We start from the raw sequence: 14,696 nt of genomic DNA, 5'->3' as shown, positions 1-14,696 counted from the left end.
AACATCCTTATTTAATTATAGTTTCAGGATCTGTGAGAGATTTATTAGTATTTTTCCTCATATCACTTGGAGTTTTGGCTCCTCTCATGTCGGTGTGGAAGAGTAGTTCTGTCTAAAACCTACTAACTCCCTTGGCAAGGAGGGATTCCCTTTTGGAAGAGTGCATGGTTTTCCACGGCAGAGAGCAGGGTTTGATTCCATTGGGATTCGATTATTGGGATTGGGATTATTGGGGTATAGCCCCGCCTGAATACAAGAAACCTAATATCTCCCTTGTCCCTTTTTGGTTTCCCACGCTGAAGACCAGGGTTCAAATCCAGGTGGTTACATCAGCAGAGTGTGTTTTAGGGGCCCTCGGCGATCCCTGGGAAGTGGGAACTCGATGGGGGAGGGGTCCGGAGGGTCCCATGCTTTTCCTGCTCTACTGTTTTCCTTTTTCATAGTCTCACTCCCAAACCAGCTGCCCCAGATATTCCCAAAGTCCCTGTTCAGGATGGATCATATGAACGTTTAAAAGCAGACATTCTTACAATATGTCCACAGAGAATTTTGATAAGGCAATTTGAAGCCGCCCTCAGACCCCCCCCCCCCCCCCCCCCCCCACACACACACACACACACACACCCAACCACCACCAGTCCAGAGTATGTATGTCCAGTCTATGCCACACAGCAGCTGTAAAATAGACTAGTGCTATAATTTACTGACTTTGAGTAGATAATTATTTTGGAGACAGCCACGGCTGGTGGCCACAAGGACTTTAGTCTTGCTCAAATGGAAGTGAAATATCAACATTCTTGTTTACTTTCAAAGGTGGTATTTATTTTTCAATGTTTTTGCTGAGCTTATTTACTTACTTTGCTGAGCATGAAACCACAATGGAAGCAACTAATGGGTGGTTACTGTGTCATACTGTCATTTCACTGTCAATCCAGAAGCCTCTGTTTTTATAAACAGAGTATAAACACTGTAAACTGACTGCACACAATAATCTAAATAGGAAATCTACATGTCACAACTCAACTCTAATCCATGGCTACCAGAAAAAGCGCCATAGCCTACCCTACAACGCATGACGTAAAACACCTTTGTTTATCAGTATAAACCTCAATAATTGTTTACTATCTGTGGTACCAGTACATTGAGACTTTCTGACCCAATGGATTAGTTACAGAACACTATAAAAAAGAGAGATGGGGGGCTGGAGAGAGAGAGAGAGAGAGAGAGAGAGAGGAAGCGAAAGACAGAGAGAGACAGAGTGAGAGACTGTGAACGGCTGTACTGTGTGCTGTGGTGCTTTATCAGTATTGGCCACATATTTCCACCAAAACAGAACACCAGTGTCTGTGTCTCCACAAACAGATCCCTCCTCTGACGGCCTTTAGGAGGGGTAGGAAAATAGAGTAGCATTGATGTCTGGTGAATGTAAAAAGAATGTTCACACCAATGCTCCCTTCCACAATCTACTGAGATAGTTCATAGTTTAAAGATTTTTTTATTGTTAATATCTACGTATGATAATTTAATTTTGTGCTGGTTCCTCAGACATTGTATAGCAGCAATAATAATAAACAGAAAAATAAACAAAAAAACAAAAAAAGGAATACCGGTAATCAAAGAAAAGCAGCAAAAGTAAGAGCATAACAAAGTTTGTAGGTTGGGTCCTAGCAAACTTCCTTGAAGGTGCTGTGTGCAAGGTTCCTATACTCCAATAAAGATATTACATTTAGTATCTGTGTGTAATAGTTTGTTCATACTCCTAAAGTTAAAAACGCACGCACGCACGCACGCACGCACGCACGCACGCACGCACGCACGCACGCACGCACGCACACACACACACACACACACACACACACACACACACACACAGGGGGGAATTGGCATAATTTTGTAGGAATGGAATTGTCACCACTCTTTCCCAGCCTCGTTGAGTGTTAATCTTGTTTATATAGAAGATACCCATCCTTACCTCACCCTGAGGGCTTTTAAGTTCACTCTGGAAGTAAGGGGGGGGGGGGGGGGGGGGGGGGGGATCTGGAGCTCTCGCTCTCACGGCCTATTCGGTTACTACCACCAAGATGTAAATAAATAAATAAAACATATCTGGAGGCTTGAAATAGAAAGAGCAGCAGGGAACACATTAGAGCAAATCCCACATTTGCTATATAAACTTTATGAAATCAAATTAGCTTGAAATGGAAGATTAAGCGTGACCGGTTTTTCCATGAACTATCCAATATTAATCACTTTAACCCTGGTGTCCCTATTTTGGGTCGGCGAAAACGTTGTGATGCCATGTGTTGTGAGCTTATATAAGCTCCTATGAATCGACACATGTCGTGATGTGGTGGTGGTGGTGGGGGGGCAAAAATACGACCAAACGCTCAAAGGACACTTGTTTCTAGTTTGAACAGTGCGTGCAATCATTATTATCTTCAGCTTTGGAGAATAGTCTGTCATCTTTTCCGTGTGTGTGTGTGTGTGTGTGTGTGTGTGTGTGTGTGTGTGTGTGTGTGTGTGTGTGTGTGTGTGTGTGTGCGTGCATGCATGCCTGTGTGTGTGTGTGTGTGTGTGTGTGTGTGTGTGTGTGTGTGTGTGTGTGTGCATGCGTGCGTGTGTCACATCTGCTCCATTTCATTTACTGCCAAGACAAAGTGACTCTCCATGTGTCACTCTGTGGCTTGCTGGATGAGCTCCCATTGTATCACAGGTCAGCTAACAGGGAACATGAAGCAGGATAGTTCAGGTAACTGCTCACAGTGCTCAGTAACGTATGTGAACTATGAGCTGTTTCTCAGTTCTCCTGCATTCAAAACGAGATAGTACTTTCTGCCGTGTGTGTGTGTGTGTGTGTGTGTGTGTATGTATGTGTGTGTGTGTGTGCGTGCGTGTGCAAAGTGCATGCATGCATGTGCGCGTGTGTGTGTGTCAGTGTGTGTTTGTATGTTCTTGTGTGTGTGTGGGCAGCCCTGTGTGTGCTCTCTGCAGGTGAACAAATACTGTCACTCTGCATGGCTCGCAACCTATAACCACTGGAACAGTTTTACACAGATAGGAAGCATGTGGTCAGAGCCGGATTTACCTTGCTGAGGGCCCCCGGGCTGGAGCAAATTTGAGGGCCCCCCTTGGGGGGCCCTAAATACAATAACTATACACACATTTCACTTGAATTGGGGGGGGCTAGTCGGGGGCTAGTCGGGGGCCCCCGGACTGCAGCCCACCCTAGCCCAACGGTAAGTCCGGCTCTGCATGTGGTACTGTAGTAGTGTATGCAGGCTGGTTGTTTTCCTGCACCTGTGTAGAACTCTGTTACAGACAGTATCAAGAGCAGCACCACCAGGCTAAGGAACAGTTTCCACCCGACAGCCGTCAGGTTGCTGAGGCATGGCATGAGTATGTCAACAGGACGCTGAGCAAGGCATTAGTGTTGCCCAGCGACCTGATGGCCATGTCGATGACCTTCTTAGACCATCTTTTTTTTTCTTTTTAATGACACGGTCTGAACTATGCACAAAACCGACTTTCTCCCACATTTTTACTTGTAAAACTGTGATGTGACAATAAAGTTGATTCTAATTCTGATCATATGCAGTGTTGTTGTTTTCCTTACACCTGTACTGTGTACAGAATAGAACTCTGTTACTAGGAAGACACATTTCAAATGTCATCATGCTCCACATGGCTAACATGACATAACATCCCCTAATTGCTGTCTGCAGCAGCAGCTGTGAGCGGTCGTCACAACAGTGCCAGTGTACAAGGGTAGGCTGTACCATGACTGAGGGGCTGTCTGCTAAATGGAAGTTCACCGGTTCACCCCCAGGTCTTCCCACTCCCAGTCTTAAGGCTTTTTCAGACGGGGAGCAACTGACGCGCCAAGTAATTCATTTTCAATGAGAGGCGTGCGTTTATTTTGATCCTCATGAGCAGACATGTTGCTGATCCAGACGACAACACCTGCGTCACTCCCTCCCCGTCTGAAAAGACCTTTATGTTCCTAAGTGTCTCTGATCAAGACACTTAACAGCCACTCCCCTGAGCGTTCATCATGACCATCTGAGCAGCATTCAATTCAATTCAATTCAATTCGATTCAATTCAATTCAATTCAATTCAATTCAATTCAATTCAATTCAATTCAATTCAATTCAATTCAATTCAATTCAATTCAAGGAGCTTTATTTATTGGCAACAGCAAACATTCGTTTAAATTGCCAAAGCAAGTGTATAATCAAAACAATTAAAGAAAATGTGGCAAGTATACAGTTGGAGGGGATACCTCATTTTGTGAAACAGAGCTATGTCACATTGCGTCATACATTTTCCCAGCAGGATTAATAAGGTCTAGCTACCTTTAATATTACTGTGTATGAAATTTGTTGTTATGACTTGAGGAGAGTTAAGGCCACCCGGGCGGACCTTTTATTCACAAACACGGGGGGTGAAAAGAGTGCAGGGGTCCGTAGGCTGCTCCACAGAGCTCGGGTCCCGGAAACACTGGAGAGGAGAAGAGAAGGTTGAGTTAGTGGCAGGTTCACAGGCGAGAATATAATGCGAAGTATCGGCGTGACGTTTAACTGGCTAACTCCTAAGTCTGGTTGTCTAACATTACCAACCGTAGACTGGTGACGAACTGGCGCCGAGCTGCAGACAGGGCTGATTGCAGACGACGCTCAGGTGGGGAGGTTGTAACTGGAGACAGGTGCGTTGAGAGGTGCTGTGGAGTGCTCTGGGTCCCTCTGGTGGCGCTGACGGGCACAGAGCACCCACAGCACAGAGCACACAGATGTGGAGTCGATGGGGAGTGAGACGTAACATTAGTAGACAGTTGGTGCGTACACGTAAAAACAAAGGAATTAAAAAAAGAGACAGCAAGGTATCTACATTTTTACACATAGCATATCCATCCAATCATTATGTAGGTAAGGTAAGGTTAGACATCACTGTGAAGATGCGTGGGTGGTATTTGAAAGCTAATGTGACAAACAGGCTGCAGATCTCAAAGGGGACTTCCTTGCTATCCGTCAAGCAGCAATCAGTCCAAAAAATATTGAGCAGAATTAATTAAATTCAATTCAAAGGAGATTTATTGGTGTCAAAATATATTTAAAAAATAACACCTGTGATTGGTGTTCTAACTCCGTGTGGGCGTCCCGGGGGGTCCCCGAAACTTCCAGACCCACAGGAACACGCCCAGGGTGCCTGCCCGGTTCCGGCGAGCCGGCCTACGTCCGAAACGGTCGAGAAATGACAGAATTACTGTGTGGGGGTCGCCGGGGGATCCCCGGAACATCCAGACCCCCAGGAATACGTCCAGGGGGGCGGGCCGGTTCCGGCGAGCCGCCCCGCGTCCGAAACGGTTGAGAAATGACAGTTACCGTGGGGGTGTCCCCAGGGGGTCCCTCTACTGTACTGTACTGTACTGTCAATGCACTGTCAATCATCCCGAAATCATCATATATACAGTTAATGTATGTGTGTGTGTGTGTGTGTGTGTGTGTGTGTGTGTGTGTGTGTGTGTGTGTGTGTGTGTGTGTGTGTGTTAGGCTGCGCAACAGTGACACTTGGTTGTGAAAACCAACCAAACGCTATATTTCGTGCTCGGACAGATCCAGCCAGCCAGCCAGCCAGCCACCCAGCCACCCACCCACAGACAAACAAAGCTCCTTAATGAAGTGGTTGCACCACTTAAAAAATCACACCAGTGTGAAGTGAGCGGTGACACTATACATTTTTTGTTATAGTTACTGTACTGTATTGTAGTGTAGGCTACGGTGCGGGGGTCCCCGGGGAGTCCCCGGAACAAGACCCCCAGGAACGCGCCCACTCCGCCCAGGGGGCCAGCCTGGTTCCGGCGCGCCGCCCTGCGTCCAAAACGGCTGAGAAATGACAGAGTTCCATGTGGGGGTCCCCGAGGGGGACTATAGCACCAAATGCAGACACAGACCTACAAAAGGCCTGCACACACACACACACAAAATAGTGTGTAGGTCTATTCAAGGTTAATGTGTGAAAAAACCCTGCCAAACTTGATTTACAATCATGGCCATGACGTCCGGCACTAATTCTATAAATCTCCTGACATCATCATCGTATCATTCAGTGAAACTATAAACTATCACAAGCTTTTGCGTGGTAATCGTTATAAATTAGACGGTCATTGACTGTCACTCATTAGAGATAATTAAGTTCAGACAACAATTGCGCACAAGACGCACTGCGTAGCACGGTAGCAGCCACACATGTTGTCGCCAAAGTGGTGCTGTTAGCTTTATCTTCTCTTGTCAGCAAGTGACACCATCGGTCGTGGATGGATGGAGTCAGTAGCCTATATATTTACACTTTACACTAGCCACTAGGCTAGGCAACTCCTCCCCGTCCTCACGCTCTGGTCTCAGCAGGGAAGGTCCTCCTACCACCAGACAATTCTGCATTTCTATCTATCTCTGCCTCGCCACTGTACATCTTTCCTCCTTTTTACGCACCGTCGCGTCGCTCCTCTTCATCTTGCCAGGAGGGACGAGCCAGCCGCCTCCGTCTCTCTCTCTCTCTCTCTCTCTCTCTCACTCTCTTTCACGCTCTCTTCTCTCTCTCACTCAATTCAATTCAATTCACTCCCCCTCACACACACTCGGCAGGACAGGAGCAGCAGCAGCAGGCAACAACCCAAACAACAAGCACCATGGCTTTACTAAAGAAGGCGTTCGTGGGACTTTTCATGGTGTTTCATACTTGTACCTGGGGAGGTGAGTGAGTGGTGGTGGTCGGGAAACGATAGCGTTTTTACTGTAATTTTACATGCTGTCTGATGACCAAGATTGCGTCAGTGGGTCTAATCAATGCATACGCTACTGTAGTGCAGAATAAAGTTTTCTGTGGTGTTTATGTGCCCCCGGTTGCTCTTTGGTTTCAGCCTGGTCGTGCAAACTGCAAACATGTGATGCACACTCGGCTCCTTGTTTAGACTTTCATGTACAAAAAAGAAAAAAATTAATCTAGAAATTCTCACATTCAAATTGAATGGAATTCAAGCATTTATGGCTCTATACCAACATTTTCTTTCATCTCTTGAAGTGAAGTCTTGAAATATTATTGTGAATTATATTATAATTTCATAGTCTAATTAAAAATAGTTTTGGTGGATGATACCAGCAACAACTGACCTTTTACATGATCTCATCGAGCCTACAGCACTTTAACTTAATAAGCAGCATACATTTATAGGCTATGGCTTAAGATTTTGGAGCGTGTTATGTTTATTTTTAACGGGATTTGAATGGATAAGTTTGAATAAGTGGTAGAGTATGCTGTTGTGACTGGAACTTGAGGAATGAAAAATCATTTTCTCCTTTTCCTTTCCTGTTTTTCTGTCTAACTAGTAAATGTCTGAATGAATGAATCTTTGGAAGACCGTATAATTTGTAGGCCTACGTTCAGTTAAAAAATTACCATGATGAGATGTCATGACGCTTAGGCTAATTGCAGTTGTCAGTTTTCTCCGGTTTTTCAGAAATAAGTAACGGCAATGTCTATGATGGTTTCTATGTTTAGTCTTTTTTCTGTGCGTGGCTGCAGTCCAAACAGATCCACTGTAGGCTATAGACTAGGAACCAGCAGGCCTGCTTTCTGTCAGTGGGGATCTGTTCCCGACTGACCTACACTGGCAGGTCTTTTGGCAGGCAACCATGTTTGTAACACAAGCGCACGCACACACAGTGTGATTTTTTGTTTGAGCTGTGTTTTGGATCAATATACAGTAGCCTACACACAGGTAGTACTTGTACTGTGTCAGGCTCCAGTTGCTTTGAGACAAACCTGGAAACAACACCTCATTATATATAGCCTACCCTGGAAGTGAGACCCTGCTATAGTCAGACCCTGGAAGTGTTTTTAGGAAGCTTGTGGCCACAGTATAGCCTACACTACAGATGGACTCTTATGATAAGGATGACTCCTGACCAGCACCCGCAGTCGATTTGTGTCCGTTCAAACTAAAGCATGAGTCATATTTGTATGTTGACTTTTGATATTTGGGAAGGAAATAAAGTCTGCAACACACCGCAATACACTTCATTGTATGTTAAGGACTTGAGCGTTGGGCCTATAGCCTATAGCACCTGACATTTAAAACTTGTTAATGTGTTTAAATTAGTGCTTGAATCATTATACGACACTGATACAAAGTTGAGAGACAGATGGCGGGATGCATGCTTATTGCTTATTCATTCGTGAGGCAGAGATGTATTTTTAGAAGTGTGTGTGTGTGTGTGTGTGTGTGTGTGTGTGTGTGTGTGTGTGTGTGTGTGTGTGTGTGTGTGTGTGTGTGTGTGTGTGTGTGTGTGTGTGTGTGTGTGTGTGTGTGTGTGTGTGTACATATGCCTGCCTTTATATGCACTCAGGGCAAGAGGGGTGTGGTATCAGCTATTCAAGCATTGCAACGTTGATATTTCAAGTGATCACCTTTTTAAACCTCACCGGTATGTTTGTAACATGGCAGCATGTCAGTTTGTGAGTCCACAACCCTTCCTCTCCGTGTCCCCTGACCCCCTCCTCACCAAGCCCCTCCTGTCTCCAATGTTCATCCGTGTGTGTGTGTCCTCCCTCCATCTTGCTCACCCCCCCCCCCCCCATGTGAAGCATTTCCTCCCTCCTCCCTGTATTCCTGTATTGTGCTGATCTCCTGTTTAGTTCAGGCGTAGCCTTTTGTCTCTGATGCCTTTTCCTCATCCTCCTTCTCCTCATCCTCCTCTTCCTCATCCTCTTCCTCCTCCCCTGTATTCAGCTTTCTTATATCGTTGCGGTCGTGCAGAAACCTTGTGTCTCCAAATTTTATTTCACATTTCGTGTTTTTCTTCTTAAATGAATGAATGCCATACTTCTTAAATGAATGCCATACCATTGGAACACAGGTTATTTTTTCATTTTCCTGAAATATAACGGTTTTGAACATGATACAAGGATTTCCACCCCACAGTGACGTTATCCTACCTGCCTCGGTCAAGCCTGAGCTACTCACAACTTGAAACACCCCACCCCCCCAGAAAACGCTCACCTACCACCTCTGTGGTCCCTCTCATCCCGGTAGCCCTCTGTCTCACCCATGATCAAAGGAATGCTCCTGGAATGTTTGGAGAGAGCCACAACGAATAGCTATCAGAACCACATCGCTGTGATGGCATGAGAGACAACAAACGCACAATGTAATTTAATAACGTTATCGCCGGTGCTGTGGAGTAGTGTTTCACCACATAAATGGTGCATTTATTTAGCAACTTTACAATGTTACTTACTTACACCTACTACCCCTACTGGGTAGTAGGCCACCGACAAGCGATCTAGGCATCTCTGCCTCGAGCTGTTCTCTGCTGCTTGCTCCAGGTCATCTTCATGGTCTTGGTATCGAAGACCCCACTTTTCCATGGGCTAAGGTGTTGATGTCTTGTTGATCTCTTGCTGGTGTTTTTACGGGGTGGGGTAGCAAATCTAACCTGACTCTGCCAGATGGGGCAGCAGAGAGTACTCCTCAGTACTCTCAGACAGACTAGATGCTCCGGCCACCAAACGGCCTGGCCAATCAGCGGCAGCTAGAGGCGGGATCAAGGCAGCACTATGCCTATCCTTGGCAGAGTTTACTTTACAATGTGCATTACATCATTCACCCGTTTATTCACACATTAACACGCGGGAGGGGAGGAACTCATGCAAGGCACCGACCTGCTCATTGAGAGTATAAGGGTTAAGTGTCTTTCTCAAGGACACTTCAACACTAACACAGAGGGAGCCGGCGAGAGATTTGGTGTATTGGGAAAACAGGAGGGAGCCGAGTACAGACCCCTGGGGAAACCCGGTCATCATTAAAAATCACTTCATTGCCGTCGGGCAGAAACCTTGTATCTCCAAATTCAACTTTCGTTAAACCGATTGGTTGAGACATACAAGGTTTCCATCCGACAGCAACGACCTGTACAAGGACCCTTCTGCTGTTCAGATACTCAACCCTGCTGGAATTCAGTCAGCATAAAATATAGAAAACTCAGTCAGGTGGATCACAAGGTACATTTGGCCGCGATGCAACACCTCTAAAAGGCTGTATTAAAGCAGGCAATTAAGCACAAGCTGTTGAGCCAGAACATTAGATGACTGCATGGTTCTCAATGTCGGGTTCAGGGACCACCGCGGGTCCAAAATGGACCCGGACGGATCCAAAAAAGGGATTTAGCAATAAACCCGCCATGCACGGTCAGAGCTGCGGTGCGCTCGGGATGTTATGTAATTATTCACATGTACCACTCTTTCTTGGATAGAATAATCAGATTAAGGTAAGAAAACAGTTCATCCGTAATTCACCTTTAAATTGACGCTGATGATTTTACAATTGGGGTCCCAGAAAATTGTGGGGGTCGGTGGGCTGTTGCATATCAAACTGAAATGACTGAAATTGTTGTTGAGAATCACTGCATTAGATAATTTTTTACCAACACTGTCTTTCTCCATCATGGGCAGAAATGTTTATCTAAAGATTGTAATTGGTCTTGTATTTTTTGGTCCCATAAGGATCAAAGTTCTTTTAGATTAGGGTTCGATTCCTCAGGGGTGACTCCGGCTTGGCCGCGTTCACAGTAGGGGTGGGACGATATGGGTTCCTCACGATACGATATATATCGCGATATTAGGCCCTCGATAACGATAATATCACGATATTCGATATATTGCGATATATCGGTATCGATATTTTAATAATCAATATCGATTATTTATCGCGGGAGGACGTATCGATATATATCGCTATATCGATATTTCAGCACACCCCTAGTTCACAGGTGAGATGTCGTGACAACTCATGAATGGATATAATATATTTTTATTGAATATAAAAGGGGCAATATATTTATTATGGTTTGGCGATAAATTGGATCTGCTTTGTATGTACTCTGATAAAGTCCCAAAAATACACAGGGAAGATACATTTCAATATTCTAACCACACCTGGGGGTCTATTAGAGTAATGTTAACTCCTCATAGACATATAGAAAACAGAAAAAGTACAAAAAATACAGTCACAGTGGTGACAGCCCTGCCACGGAGGGGCGGTGGCTCCGTTCAGCCCTCTGAAGACAGCTCCTGTTCTTCAGAATAAGAGAAAGACTTCACTGACAATCAATGTCTTTGTTCTTGTCCGACCGCTAAGCGGAAGATTATGAGGTTGAGCGATCTGGCACAGGATCAGCAGAGCAGCGGAAGTGGGGCTAAATTCTGACATTTTTTTTCTTTCTGGAACACAGTGAGGAATGCTTTACTTTCAGTGCCCGCGACTAAGTGACTGGTTCGGTTGTACTTACATGTTACTTACATGTTATTTCACTCGGGTACAAGCAAGCAGCCAAATGTTGGTAGGACATGGTTCTGCAAGACAATGATAACATTAATTAATACTGTATAAGAAAGAAAAACTAAATTATAGATAAAAACTAAAGTTAGAAGTAGAGTGGCGGTTGGTATTATAAATGTTGAAAGGATTCCCAGGAGCTCTATAGTAGCCCATTTAGACCTGTTGAACCTATACGTTGTTATCACCTTTCAATCTTGGACATGATCTACCGTATGTCCTTTTAGATATTGCTATAGCAACATAAATGTGACATTTTCTAAGTTAGGATTTAGAGGGCATTTTTAGAGACGGCCCCAGTTCTAAATGGGCCACTAGGCCCCTTCCTGTTTTCGCTCTACTCTAAATATATTCACCAGAAATAGGCAGCTGATCTACAAGCTAGCACTGTGAACTTGTAGATGACGTGTTCAAGTGGTTAAGGAAGTTATGTTATGGTTGGACTAGTACTATATTCACTGGTTTGGCTGTGATGTATGTTGGACGTAGCAGTTACATCACAGTGTGAAGGCTTTCTGCTTCTTAAACGTCTTTCAACATGGTGTCCCAATGTATAGAAATTGGCGTCATTTAATATAGAAAATGTCTCCAACTATAAAAATAAAAGATATACAAATCACAAGGCGTCATGATGTGAAGCTTTGTCAGCTTGTAGATTCACTATTTTTACTTTTCCTCGTATGACACAGAACACAGGGATTAAGAGGTTAACATACTGATAGTATCAGACACGCACGCACGCACGCACGCACGCACGCACGCACGCACGCACGCACGCGCGCACGCACGCACGTCTACAGTACAACCACTGAACCACAGTATTTGGCCACTGAGTGAGCAGCAGTTGCGGTTATGTGTCTGTCATGTTCAAGGTCACTTCCACAGTGGTTTATATCCAGGGTGTTGTTGAGTCATTTCATCACCCATGTTTGTCCTGCCAGTGCGGGGTAACTATCAAACCGGCATCCTTCCAGCCACAAAAGGCACAAGTCTCTCTAACCTTTAAGCCTTCATCCATCCATCCATCCATCCATCCATCCATCCAAGAGCAGAGGTAACAGTTCCCGGGCCACTTTAGCTAGGCCAGTGTAGAGATATAATCGCCCACCTGGTCCTTGGCCCCGTGCCTGGAAAACCTCTGGCTCCTTTCTACGTCAAGTATCAGCAGCTCTACTTCCAGTTGACTGAGCTTCTTACTATAATGCCCAAGAGATGTCAGCCACCCTCCTGAGAAAACTCATTTCGGCTGCTGGTACCGGCCCAGGATCTTGTTCTTTCAAGGCCTCTTCTAAAAACATGCTGGCAGGCATGCTGAAAACAGGGGGCCCTGCTTAAAGCATACATTAAAAGTCCATAGACTTGGTTGCCACATGACGTCACGAGTGGGCCCTGCTTAACCCATCTTGACCTGAGATCAGATTCTACAAATGTCTTCTAATCCTGACAGTTTTCTGAAAAAGCTATGTTTTTTCATTTGTGGGTTCCCACTCAGTGAGAGAGAACACACTGGTCCCACCCAATGTCCCCCACAGTCCAGTCATGCCTTTTGTACCTAGACTAGGAGAGTCTGTCCTGTTCCGACACATGGCTTCTTATCTCTGTTTTAAAATAAAGGCAGCCCTCGGTTATCTGAGCCGGAGCACATTGTTTATGTGTTCCCATGGTACCCGACCGGTGCAGGGAGTGTTTGACAGTGCTACATCCATCTGGATGTGTGTATACCGCTGCCGTCAGGCAGAAACCTTGTATGTCCATATTTCAACTTTTTCAGTTTCCTTTTCCGTAAATGAACGTCCTACTTTGTCATATTACGGTGTCACACAAAAAGTAGCAAAAATAGCAGATCTGAGCTTGTAGATCTGCTATTTCTTGCTATTCCTTTGACATGTGGTAAACTGTGTGTGGGTTTTATAAATATGGAACCAATGGAAAGTATTAAAGGCATAGTATGTGACTTTGCCCTGTGTTTATATAACAAAACAATATATGAATGTTTTAACCAGCAGTAGTTTGGTGGCGTTTACCTGCAGAAACACATTGCCCAGTGCTTGCTGTAGTTTGGTGTTGAAAACACCAAACTACAGTGAGAGGGCAGTGTAATTCATTGTAATTAACTGCTGGTATAGAGGGAAATGATTGGTAAAAATGTATTTATTGGACACAGGACACATACTGTAGTTACATACTATCTGTCTTTAAAGTTATATTTCATATAATTTCATCGTCTACTCAGGCTTTTGTGAACACCCATGACAGTTTTTAAATTGCTTGATTCAGTATTTAGATATTTGATATTCATTGTAACTGCCCCGTCCCCTTCTTATAATAATAATTATAACGGATTGCATTTTTTATAGCACTTTTCTATGCGCTACGTGCTTACTCAAAGCGCTTTACAATGGTCCATTCATTCTTACATTGGGTGAAGCGGCGAACAGTCAACGCCAGCGTCCTCACTTCCCACATTCACCAATGGTGGCAACCACTGGAGGCAATAGCAAAGCCATTGTAACTTCAAATTCCATAGGAATAGTATAGGAATGGGGCGAGGAAGCTAAAATGAATATCAAATATCTAAAATACTGAACCAAGCAACTTAAAAACTGAAAGTGAAAATAATCCTTTAACTAAATAATAACTACAGTGCGATCCATTGGAACACGGGTTATTTTCTTTGTCCATTTCCTGAACGCTAACGGTTTTGGACATACAAGGTTTCCACCCGACAGTGAGCGACGATACGATCATGCTGCTGTTTAAGGTTGTTGAGACGTTGTCCAGGTCCGCTGGCGGCGGAACGCCAACAGGAAACAGTACCGGGGCATACTGTGTCAGAGCTGTTTGTTGGAAGATGGAGATCAGTGGAATATCAGGATGAGAAGGAACAATGTGACAGCGGTAGTTGGTGATTAACGATGAATAACACGAGAATAGCCATGGTGGAGAAGCAGATTTTTCTAGACAGCAGGCCCCCAAATAATTGGCAAAACACTAAGATTTTAATGATTTTATATATAATCATTAAAAATCTTAGTGTGTATATACACTTATAATGACAATAAAAATCACAAAGTGAGGGGCGCTCACACGTATCATCGTACATCTCATTCCACCCAATCAGAATTTGCATCCTCACCTTCGACTTCAATGTTTGTGTTACACAATGTTTGTGTTTACACAAACACTCAAAATTGTCCATTCATTGTCAATGGCATTTAATGTTTGTGTTAGGACAAAATGTTGGGTTACACACACCAAAAGCTGGACATAGGACAAAAATGCAGGTAAAAAGAAAAATCACGTGGCCA

The 14,696-nt window shown here is 44.4% G+C and overlaps 1 protein-coding gene across 5 annotated transcripts in view; it reads left to right on the top strand.

The window, feature by feature from the left end:
- Positions 1–6,638: 6,638 nt before the first annotated feature.
- Positions 6,639–14,696, top strand: part of mcamb (melanoma cell adhesion molecule b) — a 79,346-nt gene continuing 71,288 nt past the window's right edge. For all 5 annotated transcript variants that reach the window (XM_079514156.1, XM_079514155.1, XM_079514153.1 and 2 more), the window contains exon 1: positions 6,639–6,748. In XM_079514156.1, coding sequence (XP_079370282.1) covers positions 6,685–6,748 — 64 coding nt within the window. In that variant the 5' untranslated portion in view covers positions 6,639–6,684. The remainder of the gene's footprint in view (positions 6,749–14,696) is intronic.

The sequence above is a fragment of the Electrona antarctica genome, assembly GCF_951216825.1.
Source record: "Electrona antarctica genome assembly, chromosome: 11".
Taxonomy (NCBI): Eukaryota; Metazoa; Chordata; class Actinopteri; order Myctophiformes; family Myctophidae; genus Electrona; species Electrona antarctica.
Note: the sequence above shows the minus strand (reverse complement) of the source record. Positions and strands in the feature narration are given on the sequence as shown.